At 40.0% G+C, this 26,315-nt stretch overlaps 1 protein-coding gene across 4 annotated transcripts in view; it reads left to right on the top strand.

The window, feature by feature from the left end:
- LOC138027816 (uncharacterized) overlaps positions 1-22,026 on the top strand; it is a 34,168-nt gene extending 12,142 nt beyond the window's left edge. For 2 of the 4 annotated variants that reach the window (XM_068875432.1, XM_068875431.1), the window contains exons 5-10: positions 57-4,734; positions 5,189-5,236; positions 6,978-7,022; positions 7,125-7,167; positions 7,537-7,581; positions 8,780-9,363. In XM_068875432.1, coding sequence (XP_068731533.1) covers positions 110-4,734; positions 5,189-5,236; positions 6,978-7,022; positions 7,125-7,164 — 4,758 coding nt within the window. In that variant the 5' untranslated portion in view covers positions 57-109 and the 3' untranslated portion in view covers positions 7,165-7,167; positions 7,537-7,581; positions 8,780-9,363. Of the gene's footprint in view, positions 1-56; positions 4,735-5,188; positions 5,237-6,977; positions 7,023-7,124; positions 7,168-7,536; positions 7,582-8,779; positions 9,364-16,057; positions 16,195-21,356 lie in introns of those variants that run through there. The other 2 variants (XR_011127515.1, XM_068875434.1) reach the window with 2 other exon arrangements.
- Positions 22,027-26,315: the final 4,289 nt, after the last annotated feature.

Here is a 26,315-nt window from a genome sequence, read left to right as displayed (position 1 = left end):
AATATTTTAATAGTGATACAAAAAGTAAGATGAAATGCCTTTCTTACTTCACGCAGGTAATGATCAAGAGCTTTAAGTTAACTCTTTGTACAACATAACTTGGATTGAGATGGCTGCTGCTACCACGTCGTCACCCCTGGCCAGCTCTGTGGAGAAGACAAATGGAGCCAAGCTGAGCAGACTTCTTATTGATGGTGGAACAACGGTATTAAGGAATGTCTTTGATAGATATCATCATTCTGAAAACCTGGCTGCTGGTCTCCATGCAAATTATCCAACGCTAAATATGCTTTTAAAGAAAAAGGTGTTGCGTACAGCTCAGTGGGACCAGCTGTTCCCACCTGGTGGAGTTATACCAGACTCAAAAACATTTGATATCACTCTACTATTCGTCCTTCTGACCAACATGTGTGGACTGTGCCCACCCCCGTTAGGCTGGCACATTATCCCACCCCCAAGTGATACTTCCCTTGAGGCAAACCTTGCTCGTGTTAAGTATTTCCGCAATGAATTGTATGGTCATGTGTCTTCCACTGGTGTTGATACTCCAACTTTCAATGCTTTGTGGCAGGATATTAGTGCTGTTCTTGTTGCTCTGGGTTTGGATCAGAAAGAAATTGATGGATTAAAGGCAGAACATTGTGGGGAGGAATATTATCTTGAGGTGCTACTTGACTGGGCCTATAGTGAAGAGGACATCAAGTCGCAGCTGAAGGACATCCGTCAATATCATGCCACAACACAACAGAAGATCGAGGAAGTATGCAAGATCCAACTAGATGGCCACGAAATACTCAAAGATAACAAGTCAAAATTGGATAAAATGCACCAGACCCAGATCAACACACAAGAAATTGTTGAGAAAGTATGCCAGACTCTACTAGAAGATCGTGAAGCACTTCAGGATAGGAAGTCAAAACTGGATGAAGTACTTCAAACCCAAACCTACATTCAAGAAACTGCTGACAACGTACGCCAGACCCAGCTAGAAGACCATGAAACACTTCAGGAGAGCAAGTCCAAAGTGGATGAAGTTCTCCAAGTCCAAACCAAAACGCAGTCACAACTGCAAGAATTATATCAGACCCAGGCCAAAACGCGGCAAATTGTCGAGGATGTAGTGAAGACGCAGGAAGAGAATTTCGAAACTTTGCAAGCGGTAAAGCAAGCTGTAGATAACTTGAAAGAGGGCAGAGACACAGACGGAGTAGAAGAGCAAGTCCTTCATAATCTTGCCAGGTCAGAATTCAAAGGCGACATCGAGTATCATGTAGGACGATATCAAGAAGGCACTCGTGTGTGGATGTTCAACAAAGTTGAAAACTGGTTACACAACAGAAATTCTCAAAACCGCGTTCTGGTCATCAGTGCAAATGCGGGTATGGGAAAGTCAGTCATTTCTGCTGTTCTTTGCAAGAGAATGCAAGAAGCTGGCAGATTGGCAGGAAGTCACTTTTGTCAACACAACAATGCTCGTTACCGAAATCCCCAGTTGATGCTTCAGTCCTTGGCCTACCACTTGTGCCACGCTTTACCAGACTACAAACAAGCTCTTGTGAAACAGCTGTCAAGAAATCTGGGTAAAGATCTCAACAGCATGGGTGTCGAGGAGCTGTTTTCTCTGCTTTTTAAGGAACCTTTGGGCACTGTAGCTGACCCTGGAAGAAACATGCTGATGGTGATTGATGCCTTGGATGAAAGTGACTTCCAAGGGCGCAATGAGCTGCTTGATGTCATTGGCAACCACTTTTGCAGGCTGCCATGTTGGATTCGATTCCTTTGTACTACCCGACCAGAGAGGAACATTGAAGAGGCATTGAAACATTTGAAGCCATTTCTGCTGGAATCTAATGATGACAAGAATATGGAAGACATCAAGTGGTTCTTGGAAGAGAGGGTGCAACATGTTGTCAAAGCAGAAAAGAAAAGTGACATTGTGGAAAAGCTTGTAGAAAAGTCTGAAGGGCTCATGCTGTACGCATACTTCCTTGTTTTGTTTGTTGAAGAGAATGTGCCAGTTCTAGAGCAAGGCGATCTTGATGGTAGCTTGCCACTAGCAATTTCTTCAATCTACAAGTCCTATTTTAAACGACTAGAGAACGAACTTAAGGAGCTGGGAGTCCAGGAAGTGAATTTTCTGAAATTGCTTTCCATTGTTACTGCATGCAGGGAGCCCTTGCCAGTTGGCTTTCTTTCCAAACTACTGGTACCTGATGCTAGCTCAGGACCTGGAAAGCGGAAAGTACTTAAAGCTATTAGCAGTGTTTCGTCACTTCTTCCTATTCGTGATGGCTGTCTTCACGTCATTCACAAGTCCGTTAAAGACTGGTTGATGGATACGTGTTCTTATGGAGAGCATGAGTTTATCATGGATGAGAAAGAAGGCCACCATACTCTTGCCAGCCTCTGTGCCGATGAACTTGATCATCTGAAGCAGAAAGGTGTACACAACGTAGAGTTTAGCTCCACAGAGAAGTATGCTCTACGTCATGGTGTACGACACATGTTACAGTTAGACGAGAATATGAGTTCATGTAACGTGGAGAAATGTGTGCAAACCTTCGCGATAGACTTAGAGCTTTTGTATGCGAAGCTCTGTTTAAACTATTCAATAGCAGCTGAAGACATTTTGTGGCTTCTGAAGCAAGATAATTTTCAATTGCTTTCCGAAAATAGTAAAGGTTTGTTGAACACCCTGATTTCCCTGTTCAGAAAGTACTACAGCACATTTACAAGCTGTCCTAGTGTATTTTTCCAAACCTTGCTCAATGAGGGAGGATCCATTCTATCTTCTATGGCATCAAACATGTTGCAGAACAAATACTGTGATTTACCCTATATGGAATTCATGCACAAGCAGATTCAGCAGGGAGCAGTTCAGGCCAGATTTCAATGTTTATCTCTGGTGGCTTGTTTTGATGTTTCTCCACAGTCTGACTACTTGGTTTGTGAATGTGAAAATGGAACAATTCAGCTGTGGTCACTCCTTACTGGCAAACTAGTTTGGGAACGTCCTGTGATAATCAACAAAACTTTCCACTTTACAACATTTAGAAAAGTGCCGTCATCATGTGTGCTTTCATACTATCGCTCAGTTGTTTTTCATCCTACCATGGAGATCATTTTACCTGGAATTCTCAGCTCTGCCTATGGTATGGATGGCAGCCTAGCACCACTTTTTCCTGAAAGCAAATGCAGTTTTACAGTTTGCTCAGTCTCAGGAGACAAGACATCTATTCTAACTGATTGCCCCGATGATCCTAGATGCATTATTTTGTGGAGTGTGATGAATGGCACTGAAATTTGCCGCACAACCAGACGTGCAGATGTCTTGTCTTTTGCATGGTCTCAGGATGCAAGTCTCCTAGCGATTTCCCATTCAACTGGTTTAATTTGTCTTGTTGATGTTGGAACTGGTTTTAGAACACTAGCAGAAATGACTACCTCAGAAGTATGTGGAATGATAAAATTTGCACCAGACTATCGATTCATTTATTGTAAGCATAGCCCAGTGCCTGAGCTCTTGTGTTGCAAAGACTATTTCCTCTTTTGTCTAAATGTAAATAATGAAAACGATCATACCTTTTCACTAGATGTTTTTTATGACAGAGTTTCTTATGTGCCCTGGAAATTGGAATCACATAGTAAGTGTGGCTTTTTGTTAGGGGATGCTATTTTTTGTGTATTTGATGGGTTCACCCAGAAGGAAGAGGGAGTTGCATTTTTACTAACTGAACAAAGTGTATTAATTTCATATGGAAGTAACAAGAAAGTGATAGAAATGCTGAATGTTAATGAATTAACGAAGTGTACAAAAGCTGCGCGTGCACCTACAAGTCTTGCAGATATTACAAGTGTTAACAAGGTTGTATTTTCTTTGAATGGCGAGTCTGTTTATGTTGTCAGTGGTGCAGCAGTAGAAACTGTTAGCGTACTGGACATTTCTAGTGGGAAGCTCAAAGCTGAGAAAAGCTCCAGGGCAATAACTGATCTTGTGCCTGTAAGAGAAGGTGTTTTGTTTACAACAACAAACCATACTCTTGAACTGTGGAACTCTCAGCTCTCTGTGTGTGTCCACACGTGGCCCAACTTACCAAAAGGAGTATACGTAACCCCATTATCAGGAGACCTAGTGGCATATGTAGATTACACATACCGTCACAACCAAGTGACTTTCCTAGATGTGAATGATTGGGAAATAGTATCAAAAATGTGCTGTTCCGTTGATGAACGATTTGTGGCATGTAACAGGAAATGTCAGGTGATCACCATCAGTAACTTTCACTTGCTTCGTTTGCTAGATGGCCAAGCTATACTGTGGTGTAAAGATTTTCCTCATCATGGTTCTTATTCCTCTCGAGGGTTGTTTTCGCCTGCAGAACAGTATTTCATTTTATTTTGTAAGGCGAAGAAAGGTGCACATGTCCTTGATGCAGTTTCGGGGAGAACACTTCAATTTTTATGTGAAGACGAGGAGGTCAAAGACTGTAAATTTCTCAGTGACAAGGAATGTGTTATCTGTTCTGAAGAGTCCACAAGGCATTATTTTCTTCGACTATTTAATTTCAAGTCTGGTGACCAGCTATCTGTGATTGATTTGGAAAGCAATGTCATTTGTTTAAACACTAATCCTCATAAGCAGCTCATCGCCGTTGGTCTAGAGCAATCCAAAGACAATTTCAAACTTATCCAGCTAAATTTGCCAGGGAGTAAAGAAAGCAGAAAGAGTAAAAGGTAAGACCCTGATAAGAGTAAGTTAATGGTTGCAAAACTATTTAGTATTCCATACTGCTTAGAAAGCTTCAGTACATGTACACTGTATGTGATATCCTTACAAGTATGGACTTAAACTGATTTTTAGACGATTACATGTATTTCAAGTAAAATTATAGCTTTCCAAATTGCCTCCAAATCAAATTCCCTCCAAAGATAAAAACAAACATTTTAGAAATTTATGGTATGTCTTGCATGTTTCTAATTCATTTCATTGATCCTTGTAATTCTTTAATTATTATAAACAGCATGGTTTAGTAACTTGATCAATACACAAATTTCCTGACAACCATTTGAACAGAGCCTCTAGTAAACTCATTAGGATTCAACACAAGTTGGAATGAAAGACAGTTTTCAGAGCATCTAGTTCAGTGCTATATGGACAGCTATCCAGTACATTTTATTTTTTTTCCAGAAGGACCAATAATGCACCAGAGATTCCAGCGAGAACAGGACTCAGGAGGTTAGGCATTAATATATAGATTTAGGCGAGCATAAAAGCGTAGCTCCTGGGCAGGGTTATTCAGAGCCCGATTAAGCTAATCCAGGACAAGGTAGAATTGTGATTCGAGTTTTGTAACTTCGTGGTCAGGTTTTCCTTCTGCCCTTCCGTTTTGAGTTTCAAAAATCACCATATACACAAAAAAAGAAGCAAAAAACATTTATATAGAAGAAAAAGTTACAATTCGGTGAACTTTAAATCCTTAAAACGGCTACAGAACAATCCTGCCCTGTTGTGAACAAGTTGACCTGACATGAGCCGGCGATCCAATCGGAAAACCAGCACTTGGTCAGCGATCAAATTCACAAAAACATTCGACCTCGATGAGCTGTAAAATTGAGCCCGCGATATGGCCACATGATACTGGTCAGTGGATACCTTGTTTTGACAGGTGTCAATTGATTTTAGTACGGATGTCCAATATCAACGAAGTGCACAGTAAACCAAGGCTGTGTCTCTTTTTTGGAGTATTTCCGCCATGTTGGGGGCAACTCCGTCGTCGTGCGTACGCGCCCACTAGCAATACCGCTAGCCATGATAACCGTGAGAAAATCAATTCATGGGTTTCCTTTGCTTTCCCGTGATAAGTATGGGGCTCCACTTGGCGGCCCTTCGGGCCGCCGGAGCTCCCCTATTAGTAATATCTACATGTACATGTAAATAATTATGTACCACAAGTTGTAATACCTGAAATCAAACGAAATTAATTAGTCATTACTTGTAATTAATAAGGCAGGACCCCATCGAAGACAGTACTTTGAACTGAAGGGTTATCCTGGGTAAATATTCCATTTACCTGTATTATTATTTATCCCTCATCCTTGGTGCAATTTCTCTTCTGTTATTCCCCCAAGCCTTGGAGCCAAGTTAGAATTTTATAATTTTATTGAAATTGGCTTAGTGATGATTTTCTCAGCTCTTGTAAAATTATCTAAAGTTCTGCATTCTAATTGGCTGCTTAAACTCATAACAAAACACACCTAGCTGGGTTTTTTGGTCTCTTTGATAGTCTTGAAAGAAAGTTGCATTTGGTGTCACTACTGAATACTGTGAGTCCAATTTCCGAAATTTCTTGTCATGTATTACTGCAATGATTTCTTCTGATTTGATTTTAAAAAATGATTGGATGAGATTTTTGTGATTTCCAGCGTAATCAAGGTCGAGGTAGGGGTTACAAATATTAATAGCTGAAGCCGAAGACTGAGGATGATGACCCTTACTGAGACCTTAATTACTCTGGATATCACAAAAGGCGAATCTAATAATTGTTTCATTTTACATTGAATGAAAAAAAAATGGATGTCATCTTTTTACTGCTTCACTGACGGCAAGCGACACAAAGCGCGCAAACGTTACATGATTATCCTTAGAAATGGTGCACCGCGGTCATACATGACAAGATTACCTGTGACCATGAGTGTTTTTGGCATTATTTTTGTATAATCTGCAGCTAGGTGACGTCACGGCACTGATTTCGGAAATTCACTGTATGCTTTCGGTCAATCAGAAAATAATTACATGTAGTGAGTGCAATGTATGATAACAATATTGTTATCAAATTTTAACACTGGGTTCCTTTTGGATGAAATGACTCAAATTGTTTAGCAATGTATGCATTAGATGTACTGAGGGCCATTGGAAAAGATATGGGTAGCTTCATAACAAACAGTCTTAAAACATATGTTTTCTTTTTTGGTCCCAGGATAGCCAACGCATTAGAGTTCAGACAGAGTGGAGACAACAGCAGGTTAGCAAAATAGGCCAAGCTTAGAAGTTTTTGAAAAACCATGCATGTAGGCTGAAAAACTATGTGAATAGTAACATTGCTTATTGAAATTTCTCTTTTTAGGATGGTAGACACTGCGATCGAAAGAGAACACAGAAAATGAGAGGTTAGTTATAGGAGAAGTTAGGAATATAAATTTTAAGAATGGTGCGTCTGGCGAATGGTGAACGTTACAGTTTGTCGTTTGTCTTTGACCGTTTCTATACGGAGGTGAGAGTATTTTTAAATGCCGTAAATAGCAGAGTTTTTTATTTTATTGTTGTGTTAATGATTTTAAAGATTGGGGAAAGAAACAAAGTAGCAACGAGAGCGTTCGGTTTCACTCAGAAAACAGATTCTCTATCAGTATGGTTGACTGTTTATCAATATATACTGTGAATAAATAAGCAATAGGTTGAAATCACATCGCCAAACTGTTCTCCAACATCAAATTAACGTTACGCCACCAGTAATCATAGCATTGTACTTTTTTCAGCATGACCAGCACACTAAACACTGAAGAGAAAACGGGAATCAAGAGGTTAGTCTACGTTAGCAACGCTTGGCATACTAAAACTGGTCAATTATAAATATATCAATTTAGAAAACAGTCCTAAGAAATTATGCGCGCTGATTGGTTAAAAATCGTGTTTCTATAACTAGATGGTGACACAACTAGCACGCCCTGTTGACTTAAGACGGGGGTAAACGTGAAAGCCGTATTTTGGCTGGATATTACGTTTTTAACGTAAATATCTCCTTGACGTTTCAAACAATCAAGAATCTCTCTGCTCATCTCACATATTTATGTTTTGGGCCGGTTTGTCAATTTTTTGGTGATTTTAGGTATATTTGGAGATAAATAGTTTTTCTCAAAGGATTAGTAAAATTTATGGAAAAAGGAAATTTTGAAGATTTGGTGTTGTTTTAAAATTAGAATTTGGAATAAAAAATTGGTAGATACACACCAAACAGTTGCCCAGCAACCTGGGGTGCCATTGTGGGGTCGGGCAACTGTCTGGTGGTGTTCCATAACCCTTTTTTTCCTTTCGACCTCTCTTTAAACTTACCAAAATTTCACTTAAATTCATATTTACCCCCGCCTTAATGATGGTGCAAGCAAAGAGAATTTACATTTTGATAATCCTTACCACATTTTGACGTCATCTGTGATCTATTTCTGGACAGATGCACGGCAACATGGAACCTATTTGTTAAATAGATAGTGAGTAGCGTAGCCAATCAGAGAACAGCATTCGTGATAGAACGCTAGTAGATTTATACTAAAACTCGATAGAAACACGGTAAATGTTTTCAATTTCTTAAATATCAAAATTTTGGGCTAGTTCTCCGTAGCAAAGAGTAGAAAGTAACCATGGTGATGGTCACGGTCCTTGCGTATTTTTTACATGTAACTGCATCCTGATTGGCTGGTTAAATGTAAAGCAACCACACCTTGACTGGGTTTGTTTGTCTGTTAGATACTTCTAGAAGTATTTGGCCTGAAACCACTGAATACTGTCGGTCCATGTCCACGATTTCGTGCCATGTATTGCATTATTGTTTGTGAGTTGAATTCAATTGATATCGGATTTTAACGGTTGGGCTTCCTCTCTTTGTGAATATAGCCCAGAAAATTGTTTTGCGAAATTCACTAAGTGGAAAGTAGTCCACAAAGACATGGGTGGCTCAATTCAAATATAAAACAATCTTAAGATATCAGTGTTCTCTGTTTCCAGGATAGCCAACACGTCAGAGGTCAAGGAGAGTGGAGGCAGCAATAGGTTGGCAAATAGGCGATGAAATATTCGAAGCTGGAAAACGACGTCTATGATGAACACTCGAACCTCCCGTAAGCGACTATCTAAAATGTCGAGCTTAGGTGGACGCTTACGGGAGGTGGTCGCTTACAAGAGCTTAGACCATATTGGGTCGCAAGTTTGCCTCAGTAGCATATACTAACAGCGGAGACTTGACCCATGTTGTTAATGTTTTATTCATATGAGAAGTTAATTCCGAGATAATATCTGGTACTTCCCACTCAAACATTTTCGTCCTTTGTACTATCCAGGAGGACAATGATTTTACTAAGGTCTTTACCGGAGACCGAGCAATGGCGAAGTCAATATGAGATTTTCTCTGAGAGACCGAACATTCGAGGTTAATAAGTTCTTTACTATATGGCTTTTTTGCTCTGTTTTTGCAGACCTGTAATCGGCCCGCGGGTATGCATTTCTGGAGAATAATGCCCTACAGTTAGCCAATCAGCGCGCGCGTTAGATCGGCTACAAACACAATTCATATAATGTAACACCTTATTATCCAGTTTGCGCTCTATTATTTGTCAAGTAGTTACTTGACAGCAAAGGGAGGACCAAGGGAAAATTTTCAAAAATGGCCGATTTTTTGCTACAACTTCGGAAGGCTAAAAAACTAGGAAATACAAGTCGCCTGATGGCCTAATTATTATGGATTGAAAGCTAAACTATCCTAGATTTGTTCTATGCAAGAAACCACATGAAGAGAGACCTATTAGACGAGAAATAATTTTTTCAAAAGTATCGAAAATGGCCATTTTTCGCAAAATAACAAAGGGGTAATGAAGGCAAAACTTTCAAAAATGGCCGATTTTTTGGTGGAACTTCGGTAGGCAAAACAAACGGGAAATACAAGTGCTATAATAGCCTAATTAGTATGGATCGAAAGCTTAACTATCCTAGACTTGTTCTATGCAAAACACCGCTTAAAATGACCTTTTAGACGTGTTGGAAGTTCCTGAGGAAGGAAGCTGGGGAATGATATGGCTTCTTGGGGTTTCACTGCTGTGTTGATTGGAGAAGTTGGGAGGCGTTGGCCTGTTAATGGCGTAGAAAACGGAAGTTCTCGTCATAATAACGCCAATTATGCCCTATAGCGGCCAGGTCCTGAATAGTAGCCCCATACTTTATGACGCCGGGAGCCTCATAGGGATACTGTGCAGTAAAAATACCCACATACACGTGAAAAGCTTCGAGCCAAACATCTATTGATGTAATACGTTTCGCTTTGTTCACTGGCTCACGAGATAACGATGAATAGGAGCCTTCCTGGGAAGGTAGGAGTGTGATACGAAATTTGTCCTCAAAAGCTGGATTAACAAGAAGGGAGCAAAACTCAAAAAATTCTGTTTGAATGATTTTACTCCGAATCTTAACTGGAAAAAGGGGTTCAACTGGCAAGTTTACAGACATGAAAACAACATTGGGACGCTGTGTTCCCGGCAGCAAATTCTGCTCACCTGACAGGGAGGCGACAACTGACTGGACTCCATCGTGAACAGCTCCATCGTGTTGACTTGTTGACTTGTGACCGGGCAGTCAACAAATTAAAGGTCGTGTTGCCAGCGCGCGGTCAAATTCAAATGGACCAATCAGAGTTGAGGCTGAAACCATCTTGCGAGTTTCCGTTGTTGACTGCCCGGTCACAAGCCTCTGAGGAAAGCCGAAGAGGTGAATTTTCATACAAAGTTTTCGTTCTTCACGAGTCTTTCGGGCGCCGAAACACACGTATTTGGAGTGAAATTTATTGGGCTTTATGGAACTGTTGTTTTTATTGCGATTCGGGACTTTTCCTGTTGAGGAGAAAACGATTTGTGGAGTGAGGTCTGGCCAGAGATGGATGGAGTGGTCGGCCTTCCTATTATTTTAGTAACGGCCTTCCGGATAACTTCACTAAACGGCGTCAGAATTGCTCAAAACTCGGCAAAAGAGACAAGTTCGTCACGCATTTGAGGTAGGAAAACTTTATTTCAAATGAGATAGTTATTTACACAATTTTTTTACGATCGGTGATTTTCCCATACAATTCTCTATATACACAAACTGTCGCATACACCAAGTATTTTCAGCTTGGGGAGCCTGTGCCCAAACCATGCAAGTAAATCAAGGCGTCACCCAAAAGAATAAAATGTTTGGCAGCACGGGCATCAAAATTGAATCTAAGATCTGAACTTAGCCTTCGAACAAACGAATGGCTCACGATAAGAACTGTAGGAGGTGAGCTAGCCATAGAATAACAAAACCAAAGAAAGAAATTCGCATCGAAGATAGCTGAGAATTCGACCAGGCACACGTGCAAGCAAAATTAAGAAATTGACCACACCAAATTCGAAAGAAAAACCCAATCGAACATACACAGAAAAACGCGTGACTTATAAGGACAACTGACCCCAAGATAAAACTGTTTAATGGGATAAAATTAATAAAACTCACCTCGACCTTAACCACCGTCAAGATGAAACGAAGTGACGCTCACATGAAAGCCTGGTCACATCGGTTAAGCAGATGTATCCTAGAGGGTATTGACTGTAATCCAAATAAATGCTACCCCAAGTCCAGGGCCCCCGAAGGAATAACAAGTACAAAATCGGAAGAAGAAGCATAAAAATCCTATTTGCCAGCAAATATTTCCATTTTTTTCAAAAGTGTCGAAAATTATTATTTTGGCAAAATTGCAAAGGGGGACCAAACGAAAATCTTCCAAAATGACCGATTTTTTGGGCAAACATCGGAAGGCTAGGAAATACAAGTTGCCTAATAGCTTAATTACAATGGATCGAAAGCTTAACTATCATAGATTTAGATTTCTTGATTAACAAATCGGACTCCCGCTTTGCAGCAGTCCCATTTTGTTAAAATGGAGCTTAAGCAACGACAACTGCGACGGCAACGAGAACGTCATCTCAAAATATATTTGCGTTATTTTAATCGCTTCTCAACCTTTTTCTTGTTATGACGAGGGTGTGGTAGTTCCTCAGAAATGACACTGGTCGGAACGGCATATAATTTTAGGGGAGAAAATAAAAAACCTCAAATTTGGCTATTTCACGTAAAAGGTGGTTTGCAACCAATCTGTAGAGACACAGATAACAATGCTGTAATGTACAATTGCTGGTGGACGAACAAAAGGAGCCACTGAGAGATCTTTTGTTTTCGTCCACCATCATGGTGGCAATGACGTAACGTGAAAACCACCTATAGTTTAGTCTCCTACGCAGCCGTTCTTTGTGTGGTCACGCAACGCTTGCGTGACCACACAAAGAACGGCCGCATGGGAGACTACCTATAGACCTTATTCATAAATGGCGGTCACATTTATAATTCTTTTGTCCACGTGCAAATTAGCCTACCAAGCCTCATTTAAGAGCAAGAATTCTTTTCAATTCACTGTATGGTATCGAGGCTTGGTAGGCTAATTTGCACTTCGACAAAAGAATTAAAAATTGACCGCCATTTATGAATAAGGTCTATAGTTTTGCTATTGTCATTAATGTGCTCACTTATATGCTAATACTTTTTGCCGTCGCCGTTGTCGTTGCTAAAAGTGTCCACACGGCCTCCAGGGTTTTTATGGTTTTGGCATCTCAACAAAGCGTAGATAAATGCTCCAAAAATAATTTTTCGATTCCGCCACTTTTTGAGCCCGAAATCAAGTTTCAAAGTTCGCCCTTTGGCCACACTCAATCAAGTTGACCGGGAGACAGCACCAGAAAGAGGCTTCCTTCCAGAATCGATTTAACGTCACGTCAGGAACCGCGCGACAAATTCAGTTTTTTTGAAGGATTATTTTTGCTTCGTTCCTTTGGCAGGCTCTTTGGAAATTATGCCTAATATATGTATTGTTGCGGGTTGTTCAGATATTCTTGATACAGAGAAGGGCATAGCATTACATAAAATTCCATTTTATAGTGACAATCGAAGTGAAGTGAAGGTCAGAAGGAAGAAATGGACGGACTTAAGTTAAAGCGCGACAATTGGACACCAAGCGCTTCATCTGCTCTGTGTTCTTGTCACTTCACTCCCGAGGACTTCACTAGGCGGCTATCGTTTGGAAATCTTAAATGCCAGCGAACAATCCCAAAAAATTGGTGTTCTTCCAGTACCAAAGTTTCAGCGTAATACCTGGGGAGAAGAAGATTTATCCGATCGAAGTCGTCGTCAGCTTGGTCATGCCACCTTAGCGTACAATCATAGTCGTTTACCAAACGCTGTGTAAAAATCGGACGTTTCAACCCTTTTTTTTTTCACTTTTTGTTAGTTACTCGCGTTTAATTTCTCGTCCAAGATCGAACGCTTCCTATTTTCGTTACAATCCTGTAGATTCTGAGGGAAGAAACAGCGTCAACATCCACATTACCTCTCTCTACTGAAGATTCGTCCGCTTATGAGATTTCTGTCATTGCCGATCAAGTATAGACAACTAGAGAACCTGAACCGACTGAACCAATAGACCAAAAAATTCTGGCAGATCCCGCTTTCTTGATCACCACCGATGCACGAACAATTCTGTCAAACCGGTTTTGAGCTGCTGTTGTCTTTCTTCCATTTTTGTCCTTTCATGATTATATTCACGAAACCAATCTTCACCTGCCAGTTGCTCTTGACAATAGGGGCCTTCTTCTGAGTCGGAAGGAGCATTACCGTCAAACGAGACTGTATCTCTTCGTTCGAATCCGATGAAAGGCCGTTGCCATCATCTTTAGAAGAAAAGTCGCTTTGATGTTCCATCACTCACTAAACGGTGTCCTAAAGTGTCGCTTAACTAATGAAACTACACGATGATCGATCAATGAAGGAAGTGAAATTTCGAGTCGTTCCTGAAGTGACGTCACGAGTCACCAATCTTCAATTTATTGGGCGTGGCCACAGCTCGAAATTTGAAGCTAGATTTCGGGGTCGGACAGAGAGACAGCCTTTATTTTAGCACGATCATTTTTTTAAAGCTCTGCAGCTTGTGAGGTCCTGCAAATAAAAACTAAATATCTAAAATATAAAATGAACTCTATACAAGCTATTTACATAATTAAATCGTTCATAAAAAAGATAGATATACATAAATAAATAACTGACTAAAACTATATGCACCAAACAGTGAATATTAAATTAATTAAAAGGCAATGGGCATGCCCTTTACATCTAACCCATAACTAAAAATAGGTAGATTTTGAAGGTAACATCTGTACTTTTAGTATTTGCAGTCGACACAGAAGTCTCCCTAAGTGTTAATTCTTGGAAAAGGTCGCAATATCGAAGTGTCTTTGCCAGACACTTGTAGCTCTTGTCCGCAAAGTCTTATATGTTACGTACGATAGCATTCCACAATATCGGACCTCTGCGGGCTATAGCATTTTTTCCGTGGTTTGTGCCAAAATGCGTGACTATTAGTAGATCTTTTGTCCGCGTAGGGAAGATATCGTTGACGTCACCTATTGTCATTAATGTGCCAACCAGAGCCTCGTTGGCTGTCGAAACAAAGGGTCTTTTGTTCCTGTGGTTGGCACATTTGAATAACAAAAGCAATGTTTGTAAACAGATATCTTATCTACAGTAAGTCCCGAATCGTGCTTGATTGCAATTGTGTCCGAAAGCTCCCGCGGTAGTCTCTGGTTAAATGCTTTATGCATATGTTTTATTAAGACAAGCTCATAGCGATAGCTAAGTGGACGCCAACAGGCATATTCTAGCACGTGTGATAATCTCATATCCTTCGGTAAATTAAAAATTATTCTCGCCGCCCTACAATGGAGTCTTTCGAAGGAATCGAAAAGATCTGCATTTCAGAGCAGGACCCCCAAAGAATAAGGCCACAAGTTATCGATGGCAGTATAACTTTAAAAAAGAAATTAATGAGGACTTCTTTTGGTAAAACCCTAGACGTTCTTATGAGAGCAAGTTTCTTAGCGAAACTCTTCTTAGGGCAGGGACGTAGCCAGTATGAGGCGAACCGAGGCACTTGCCTCAGTCATTTTTTCGTGGTTCTTTAAAATAAAGGTTGATTCCAGTGTTGTCTTTAAAATGTGCTAATCACAAACACCTAAAATACCTGCGAAGATAATTTAACCAGGAAATTACTTCAGTCATAATTGTTTTCTGGCTATGGCCCTGTAGGACCTACAGTCCCAGACATAATTGTTGGGACACTTCTGCTTCTTCCTTCCCTCTCAACGTTGGTGTGAAAGATTTGGTAACTGAACTGCGATAAACAAATTGAGAGGGGCAAGGAACGCAGGAGAAGGGAATAGAGGATGTTGGCATGAAGTGTCCCAACTAATTATGTCTGAGACTGTAGCATGTGCGAAATCCAAGTAATAAAAAGTGGCGGAATAGAAAAATCATTTTTGGGACATCTACGCTTTATCGAGCTGCCAAAACCATGAAAACCCTGTAAGCCGGATAGACACTTTATGCTCCCTAATCACTCGTATGATTACAGATCGAATTGGACTCTACTCACTCCTATTACCTTCCAGTTACCATTTCTAACCGTCGTTGATAATGATCCTGATTTCTTCTTTACATTGATTGGCTCTAATCCAGGCAGTATCGTGAGCCCCTAACTTTTCTTTTAGTAACTTAATGATTTCGTCTAACAACCAGCAGGTGATCTGGTGACGTAATTTGGAGGACTGGGGAGATCTATTTTAACGCCGTATCCCACAACCGCGCGCGGCCTTGAATGTTATTTTCGAATTCAACATGGCAGAGGCAAGGTTAGATCTCGTCGGTTCTACTTGAATGTTCATTCAGTAACAGGAAATGTGGGAGGTATCTGTTGAGTTTTGGCGATACTGCAGGAAATTTGGAAACAACACCCAAGGCCGCGCGCGGTTGTGGGATACGGCGTTAAAAATTGTTTTCCTAGTCCTCCAAATTACGTCACCAGATCACCTGGAAGGTAAAAGAGTTTCCTGAAACTCTTCCAGGGGTAGTGTCCGCCATATTTGTATTCGGTGTATAGTTTAAATAAGGGGAGATGAAATCTTCTTTTAAAATAATTTTGTTAGTACACTGAAGTCAATTTTTGTTATGTACAGCTCAGGGAGACAAGGGTAGAAATAGATTGAAACTTGAAAAAGTCTGTCAGCGTTTGAAAATCCCCAAAAATTTTAATGTGGATAGCTTTTCCTGACAAAATTCAAGTCATTATTTTGTCGTCACGTCGACAGGATGTTTCTAACAGCTTCCTTTCAACATTTGTAGGTACAGAATGGCCCAGGAGATTCAGAATTGTACGATGGAAATAAAAAACGACACAATGTTTGATATGACATATGTGGGAGATTGGTATGACAGTGGGCGAGTGGCTGACGCCTGCACGTGACCTAATATTGCTTCAGGTGATTATTAAATAGTCCTCAATGAACAAGATAGTTCCCTCGCAGGGTGTTCTGGTTACGTGACTTATCGGATGACAGGCACTGAATTCTCAATCGCCTTCTCCAATCAATCCATTGGAACAAATAAACTTGGTGTGGGACAGGATGGAGAAAATACTTCGGAGGAGATGTCCAACCACAATTATGAGAAATTCGTCCAAGGTGTTGATTTAGGCGATGGCGTGATATTAGTGTGTTTCTGTTAGTGCACCGATTGAGATACAAACAATTGCCTTGTTGAACTGCGCTTGGAATGGAGCGCAGATGCATGTGTTACGCCCGCCCTGTTGTTAGCCCGAAACCGAATTTCTTGTAAATGTGTACTTATCTAATGAGGGGGGTAGTTTCTAAAGAAACTGTGGTGCTGCGTCGGTGGGGAAGTAGTATACAAAAATTTGGTTTTATCAACGGAGTTGATAATGTAAATTGGCCACCGTACAGAGATTCTAAAAGCTGACGTTTCGAGCGTTAGCCCTTCGTCAGAGCGAATCGAGGAATTATGGGTTACGTGTAGTTTTTATAGTAGAGTGGGAGCTACGCTATTAGTGGTAACAGGGCAACGTGAAAAATAGGAATATATTAGTTAAATGAAAAGCGTTCGTTAATACCTTGAGGATCAAGGGTGCCGATTTGGAAGATGAATTTTTGTTCTAGATTCTTGCGGCTTTCCGTCGTACCGTTCCGTTGTACTTATCTGAGATGCCTGATGTCACCGCGCCCTTCGTTGATCAAGAGCTGAAATAGATGTCATCTGGCAAAGGTCAAGGCCGCGCATAATCGACTCAAATCTGATTTTTAATGATCACATCTCGTCAATTAAGTAATGTTTAAAAAACGAGCAGCAGTGTTTTATCAGGGTTTAAATACAGGAGGCGTAGCCGAGTGTTTTTAGACCCGATAAAACACGTGCTGCAAAGAGCGTGTCCCTCTGGACTCAAAATAATGGTTCAAATTGTAAGAGGTGAATATTAGCATACACGAAAGCTATGCCTTATTAGTATTCTTTATATAAAGAATACTAACGAGGAGTGTTTTATCAGGATATGAAGCTCATACACATGACGTTTTATCAATGTTTTGACAGGGTGTTAGGCTCATGAATTATTAATGACTTTTTAAATTCCTTGCTAATCTTTCCAAACGTTCTAATACGCATTCTTGTAACACTAGACGCAAAGACCAACTCATATTATCTAGGTGTATGTTATCAGCAGGACAATGCAGATTCTAATACATACAGAGCATTTGAAACGTGGAATAATCTCTCTCTTGCTACGTGAAACTACCATTCAGTTTCGCAGTTCAAGACGAGTGCGGGGAAAGGGAAATCTGGTGAACAAATCGTGTAGAAGAGTTGGATTTGTAAATGATTTATAGATATTATTTACCCATTCGAATTTTTAGGTCATTTTTAAATAAATAATATGTAACAAGTTCTGTAATGTCTCATGTTTTTGTCACTGCTAGATGTAAATTTAAGAATTGGTTCATGCTTTGCGTGCGTATATCGCGTTATGGATGCACGCGGGAGGTTGCTAAGCATGCGAGAAGCGTAAGAGTCGTACAAGGCGATAGCCAAGTGCGACTCTATCTCCTCGAGTGCTTAGCAAACTCCCAAGTGCATCTATAACTCGATACATGCACAGCTAAAAGCATGAACCAATTCTTTTATAACATACCGACAGTAAATTTGGCGGTAAAACATGTTTTATTTGAGATTGACTACAACGTTCTCAAAACGCAAGGCGAGGGAAAACAAACGATCCTATTGGCAGGTTAAAGAACACGCCACACGTTAGTTGAGTTGAGCAAATTGAGCTGCAATCGACCGAGAACGATTCATCTGGTTTTTCTAAATTTTGAAAACGAAGGATTCGCTTCTTCAGTTAAAGAAAACGTTGGGAAACAAAGTCAAAGTACTCGATGAAAATGTAGACAAAGTCAAGATTCCCAAGTAAACAAAGGGTTTGGATTGTCGAGAAGGATGCCGAGTTCGCATTGCCATGCACAGTGCAGTTGCTAAAGACGGACTCCAGGAAACGTGGAGGGCTTTTTTTAAATTCACATTTGGCAAATACAGTAATACTGGTTAGTTTATCGGTAATGCGTGATTAATGTAATTGAACATGTTTCCGTGTAGCTGTATTTTTTTTAAATGAAATACGGATTTAATATTTTTCCCGCTTTTCCAATTGTCTTGTTAATATTGCAAATAATTAAGGACGGTGCCTACTATTGTTATTGCGCATACGTTCTGCGCATCTCGAGATACTCTGATTTCCTATCGGTGATGCTTACTAATACACGGAAGGTTTAAAATTATGCAGAGAAAGTTCTTCTTAGTAAGTAATATTCCCGTTTTCGGGACTTTCGAGAAACGGGCCGCAGGGGCCCGTTAAATTTCTCGGAAATCCCGAAAATGTTTCGGCCTCGAAAAGCAATTTGTGAACCTGCCAACCGCTTGTTCAGGAAAGCCGATCTTCTAAGATGTTTTCGAGGTGACAAAAACCGAACTGACTGAAGTTTGACGGCTTAGATCCTCTCCGTTCTTGAGATACAGAGGGAATTGTAACACCCGAAAATGGCCCGTAAAGTTGAGGGCCTTTCGAGAAACGGGCCCCCGGCCTCTCGGACAGGCGGGGAGGGTGAGAAATGTCGGCCCCTAAACCATGTGTTACAAATCCCTCTCTGGCTAACTAAGCAGATCTCGGTCAGCTCAGTACATCTATTTCAATGAAATCGCAGATATGTATGAACTTGGAATCGTTTCTTCTTCCATACGGCGAGAACACGCGAGGGCATTTGTTGTACGAAATAAACCAAATGTACGAATGTGCATGTTCCGGACAGCTAAAAACATTATCACATGGTGTCATTGTCTCCAACAGAACATCGCGAAGAATGATCGAGGTGTCACTAAACCAAAATCCAGATATATTAGCAAGGACGAAACGTGTGTACCATATCATGTCACAAATTCTTTCTATTTAAATTGTAAAGAACCAGTTTCCGAAAGCCACAATTTGTAACACCCTGATGAAGAAAGGAAGTGCCTTTCAAAACAGTATTGGACAAAATAATACCCATTCCTTCCACTGTTTGATCAGCCTTGCTTTTTCTCATTGTCACTAAATTAATCCAATTTCATACCACGTGACGAACACTTCAAATGCCCGAGAGGGTAGTGGATCCTGTCAGGTGTTTTGTTAAAACGACACGATTAAAGCGTGCAATACTCTCCAGAAATGAATGAAGCAACATAAACTTTGACAATAACATCAACTAACAGTAGCTTTCGTACTCATAATTCAGTACCGATATTTATTTTTCTCTGCAAGTTATTTCTTTAATGACGAAATATCAATATGAGTTTTTTCAGGTTTCTATTCATACCAGTTAATAACACCGAAGACCAACATGCAGCGCTAATCAGAGTATTTAATATATGTTTTCACGTTATTTCCTACCGTATTCCATATTGTTCGCAAAGAATAACAGATATTTTAGCTGGGAAATAGACACAATTTGGTTAGATAATGCATGCACTGAGAAACCTTGACCCATAGAGCTGTCCCTGAAATGGGATGATATGCGAGTGCAAAACAAATGTAGCTTGTACAAAAAAAGACACTCCAATTCGGGAGTCTGGGAACTATTTCTTCACTTCCTGGTACCCAGACTTCTGAATTTAACAGACCCTATGCAAAAATGGCTGCCTTTAAATTATTCTTTTGTTCATATTCAAAATAGCCCAACTAACCTCGTTTTTGAGACAAAAGTTCTAAAGAATTTGTTATCCCGAACGAGGTTAGTTGGGCTATTTTGAATATGAACAAAAGAATTATTTAAAGACAGACATTTTTGCATAGGGTCTATACGTGTACTTTGCAAGCCCTATTTGTGCTTCTCGTGAAATTTGGATACAGCTGACAATCGAGGAAGTCTGTCGATTTTCCAGGTACAATTTCTGTCCTTGTGCTGTTTTATAACCGTTCACTTGCTTCACGGTAATATTTGGAGACGAAACTGACGCGTAATTCGCCCGAACGCCCTTCATATTTATTCATAATTTGCGAGGTACTGTTACTCCATAGTGACAGGTCTTATCACTTTCAATTGTGTATATACGTTCTCCCAAAAGGGACGTTAGGGAGCTTAAGCAAGCACGACGTCGACGACAGCTAGATCTTCATCTGAAATTCTGCAATCATTTCTGAGTTATTTCAAGGCGTTATGCTTGCAAAATGTTATATAAGTATCAATCATGGAATTAAATTTTAATGTGCGCTTCGGAGAGAAGACCTAATTGAAAATTTGTCGTCAAGTGATCACACATCATCCACAAAACGGCAAAACAGGTCATTTCACGTCGTTGAAAGGACGAGAACGGCTTTGAAATGTACAACGATGATAAAAGCACGCACAAAGCGTGCAAAACTCTGTTTTTCATAGTACATGCAAATTTGTGACATTCTTGTCGCCGTCGATACTTTAAAAACGTTAACCTAACTTAAGTATTTGAAGATGTAACGCAATAGAGTCACGGTCATGTAGAGCTGGAGACGCCCGTAGACAGTCTCATTACATTAGAGAGGAGGTACTGCTCAAAATCCTGGGATCTTTTACGTTTCGTTGCATTTCAATATATTTCTGATAAATGAAATAAGTCAACTGCACGACACTGCCCCTATAATTAAGTACAGTTGACGAAGACTGTGCCAATTCGGTCTTACATGAATGACGACTTTTTTTCCATGTAACTGTCGATGATGATCTTGATTTCTTCTTTGCATTTTGTGGCTTTAATCCAGGTAGTACTTTGAGCCCTTTACTTTTTATTTAGTAACTTATCGATTTCATCAAACAAGGTAAAAGAGGTTCCCGAGAATCTTAAAGGGGTAGTGTCACGCAATTTGAGTAGAACTCCAGTATGGTTTTGTCAGTTTTGTCATGTACAGCTCGGGAGGACAAGGGTGGAAATGGATTGAAACTTTAAAAAATCTGTCAAAGTTTGAAAATCCTTAAAATGTTAACATGGATAGCTTTTCCTAGCAAAGTTTAAGCCATTATTTTGTCGTCACGTCAACATGATGTTACAAACATCTTTCTTTGAAAATTATTAGGTACAAAATGGTGAAGACTCACAATTGTCTGGTGGAAATAGAAAACAAGACAATGTTTCATATGAAGTATATGAGAGAGTGGTATGACAGTGGGCGAGTGGCTGACGGGTTCACATGGACTGATGTTGCTTCAGGTGATCGTTCAGTAGTCAGTAATTATGAAAGAGATAGATCCCTCGCAGGATGTTCTGGTTACGTGACTTATCAGATAGGAGGCAGTGATTTCTCGATCGCCTTCTCCAATCCAGTCGTGGGAACAAATAAACTTGGAGTGGGCCTAGATGGAGCAAGAACTTGGGAGAACATGTCCAACCACCAATATGAGACATTCGTCGAATATGTTCATTTAGGCAATGCAGTGATATTAGAGTGTATCTGTCAGTGCACTGCTGGACATGTAAACAGTTGCTCTGTTAAAGTGCGCACAGATGGGCCTCCAGCACCTGCACTCCACCCTGGCTGGTGTCATACATAATTTCGAACTTCTCTTGTCTTTATTAAGCTTTTTATCGGTCAACGGTATGGTCCGGGACGAACGAAAATAGTCATAAACTACTACTGGTGCATAACTTTTGCTTCCTGTATGTTAACGGATACTAGGAAATTTGATCATAATTCACCTGTATTGAATGAACTTGGATGGCTCATCATTAAACATGTTCTGAAATTGCGTGATGTAACTATGATTTACAAATGGATTAACCTTCAAGCTCCAACCTATTTACTAAGTGCTAATCTTTTCACACGTGGGTGATATATATACATCTTATTCGATGGTATGACATATAATACGTGCGGATATTTTGCGAGTTGCGTAGTATTAAAAATACGAGCAATGAGCAAAATGTCCGCGAGTATTATATGTTAAACCATCGAATAAGATGTGTTATCTTGCTTCAATTTTATTTGGTAAGAGTGTTTTGAAAAAGGACATCATATGCACTTCAGGGCGTGTGCAAACGATGTAAACAGCACAAAGATCGAGCCAAAGATTTTTATTTGATTGGCCGGATAAACAAAATGACGAGTGACAAGCGATGACAAGCTAAATTCTCATGCTTTGAATCGTGTTGAAAACAACTTCATTTATTCAAAAACTCCCGTTCCGTCCGTATTTGATCTGTTCCAAACCGGTCAAACGGGGACACTACAGTGTATTACCATTTCATATTTTGCGCGTTCCCTTGACCAAATATGGTAAAATGGCGTCATAGTGGAATAATAAGACGCTATACATAATACAACGCTGGACACAAAGACCAACTCAACTTAGTTTACCTACAATCCGGATCAAAAGACTTGGGGACACCTGTCAAATTTTGGGCGAAAAGTAGAGAATTTACTGTACATGCTTCCGTCGTTATATGAGCATTGTGTGTTCTTCTTTTGCTGCCTTTTTCGCGCCCTCCTCCCCCCCCCAGACAATGTTGAAACATGCCAGCGATCGATGAACGGATCTTGATTTTAGAGACCGTGAAAAATCAACATTGTAACGGGGGGTGGGGGAAAAGAGGGAATTGTCTCAACAGTTTTGACTAGGATTGTAGGTGTCTGTTATCAGCAGGACAACGCGGATTCTCTTAATATATTTATAAAATAATTAGGATAGTACGCGCACTCTCATTGGTCAACAGCTGTGTTTAGATGAGAGTATGGAAACACGGCTGTGATGTCAAACGAATTTTGATTGGTTATGTATTGTCAGACGCGCGTTTTGATTTGTTGGTAGGAAATATGAGCGTGTGTCAAGAAAATCTGTTTCAATCAAGAAGTAAAAAAATCAGCATTTTCCTTCATTTGTTTAATTATCTTTGAGAAATATTTTATAAAAGCAATAGAGGACTGACACAAACAGCAGTGATAAACATAGAAGTAGGGAAGTAGGATAACAATATCTTTCTTAGGAACTGTAGATACTGGATCGCTATGCTGATGTTGTCTGTTTTTGTTCAAAACATCGTTGATATGATAGTTGATTATGCCTTGTGGGTAGCCGTTCTGAAGAAGGAGTTTTCGAAGATCAATGAGGGCAGATTGTAGCAAGGAACCAGATGAACAAAGACGGTAGTAGCGATAAGTGAGGGAGCGGATGAGGTTTATTTTGTATTTTCGTGGAGTGAAGGAATCCCATCCTTTATTTTGGAATCGTTACGTTGATGACACATTCACCATGTTCCACAACAAAGACAGTGCAAATGACTTTTTGCACTATTTGAACGGCTGTCATCGCAATATTAAATTCACCATTGAATTTGAACATAACAATGCAATTCCGTTTTTGGACATTCTTGTCACACGTAATCAAAACAACGCTTTCACGACATCCATCTACCGAAAGAAAACTTTCACAGGTCTCTACACGAAATGGGATTCCTTCACTCCACGAAAATACAAAATAAACCTCATCCGCTCCCTCACTTATCGCTACTACCGTCTTTGTTCATCTGGTTCCTTGCTACAATCTGCCCTCATTGATCTTCGAAAACTCCTTCTTCAGAACGGCTACCCACAAGGCATAATCAACTATCATATCAACGATGTTTTGAACAAAAACAGACAACATCAGCATAGCGATCCAGTATCTCCAGTTCCTAAGAAAAATATTGTTATCCTACTTCCCTACTTAGGTTTGCAAAGCAACCAAGTCGCTAAACGCCTGAAATCTTGTGTGTACAAATTCTACTCTTGTGTTAACCTTAAGATTGTTTTTCAGAGCACTCGATGTATAAAATCTTTCTTTCCTTACAAGGACCGTATTAATCGTTCACAACAATCCAGAGTTATTTACAGAGCAAATTGTTGGGATTGTAATGATTTTTACATCGGTAAAACTAAACGGCGGCTTCACGATAGAAAAACCGAACATTTTAAGGCCCTAGCTAAAAATGACAATACTTCAGCCATTGCTGACCACGTCAAGGCCACTGGACATAATATCAAGTGGGATCATTTTGATATTTTAGCGAAGGGCAAAACTGACTATCATTGTAAAATAAAAGAGACCTTCTTTATTCAAGAACTTGAGCCAGCTTTCAACGTCAACGTCGGAAGTGAAAAGCTGATGCTTTATTAATCTTTTCTGTTTTTATTATTATTATAATTATTATTATTATATATTTTACTGTTAAGTATTTGCTTAATCTAGGTTCCAGTCCCCTCATCCGATTTGTTATATATAAATAGCTGTTTTAAATTTCAACGGTTACTTTTGAAAATGTATGTAGAGCACATACGAAACGTCAAGTCATTATCAAAATGAAAAAGTTCAATATGTTTATCACTGCTGTTTGTGTCTTATTTTTGATCAAACTACGATGGCCCAAGAACAAAAGTATTTACAATAGAGGACTTTTTCCGTGTTTCCATAACTTTATCTAAACACTCGAGGGAGTTGGGAGAATTCGAGACCGAAAGGACAGGAAAACGTCCTCTATTGCTTAAAGAGCATTTGAAACGTGGAATAATCTCTCTCAGGGCTGTTGCTACGCGGAACTACCATTCGGTTACGCAGTTCAAGAAGAGCGCGAACAGGGAAATGTGGTGAACAAATCAGGAAGATTAGTTGAATTTTTCCTGTTCTCTCCGTAAATTAAAAGCCCTTTGGAAGAATTAATACAGTCTATTTCCAAAGGATTTTGTAATAAATCTGGAAAATTTTGTGTTCCCCGATGTTACAAGGGCCAGCGGTCTAATTTTGACGCAGAAAACAATAGACTGCTGAAAAATGAATTGACGGACATCTTGCGTATGCGTAGAAGAAAAAGTGATAAGCGTGCCTGGTGACGATAGCTCTGGACGCCGGCTTCCAGAGAGCTGTACTTTAACGATGATCTCGGGAGGTCGCTTTCAGCCTGAACCTATGCACAAAAAGTGGGAAATTGAGTGTCGAAGGTGGGATTCACGAGCTGACACGAGAGAAATAAGGCTTTTAATATGCATGGCACACAACCATCATTCGTAGCCTGTTCTAGGCTCCCAGATAGTCTGGAAAGAGAAAAACCTGCGTTGGAAAAACGAGTGGGGGCTTGGGTCGAGAGGAGGTGGGGTAGCTTGTAAGCATCTTTTTAATTGTACATTCCGGTATACCAGCTCCTGGACGGTTTTTTAGATCAAGGTGTAAAGAAAAGGTAGCGATGCCGTTCGCTTTCTCCAGTTAAATTCTGGCCGGAAACGAACTCAATTTGTGAAACTACATACTTTTGGAAAATGATCGCTATTTTAGGAAAGGTTTTTATTTCTTGCCTTAAATGACCTTAAATCAACTAATAATCGGAAGCTACAATTCCTAAGCTTTCAGAAAATATATACTTTATTGGGGTTTTTAAGAAACGTGTGACCATAAAGCAACGATAACGAGAGGTTGTTATTTGTGGTATACTGATTCCTTAAATGTTGCCAAAACTGAACTTATGATTATTGGGTCAAGGCAGAGATTATCTGTCCAAAATGAAAATTTGGTTTTATCAACGGAGTTGATAATGTAAATTGGCCACCGTACAGATTCGCTCTGACGAAGGGCTAACGCTCGAAACGTCAGCTTTTACTTTAGAATCTCTGCACGGTGGCCAATTTACATTATCAACTCCGTTGATAAAACCAAATTTTTGCCGGCGGTATACTACTTCCCCACCGACGCAGCACCACAGTTTCTTTAGAAACTACCCCCTTCATTCATTTGTTGTCCAAAATGAAGACGTTGTAATAAGAACTGAAGATCAAATCATCAAGCAGGTTGAACATACCAAATCCTTGGGCGTTACCATAGATGTTCAACTTACTTGGTGCAAACATGTTGAAGAAATATGCACGAAAGTATCCTCAGCTATAGGTACCCTCAAACGTGTGCGACCCTTTATTCCAAAAGAAACTGCCACTCAAATTTATAACGCCCTGATTGTGCCATATTTCGATTGCAGCCCGGTTTGGGACTGTTTGAGTGGCTACTTGAGGGATAAGCTC

This window comes from Montipora capricornis, chromosome 12, assembly GCF_036669925.1.
Source record: "Montipora capricornis isolate CH-2021 chromosome 12, ASM3666992v2, whole genome shotgun sequence".
Taxonomy (NCBI): Eukaryota; Metazoa; Cnidaria; class Anthozoa; order Scleractinia; family Acroporidae; genus Montipora; species Montipora capricornis.
The sequence above is the reverse complement of the archived record's forward strand: the minus strand, read 5'-3'. Positions and strand labels throughout refer to the sequence as shown.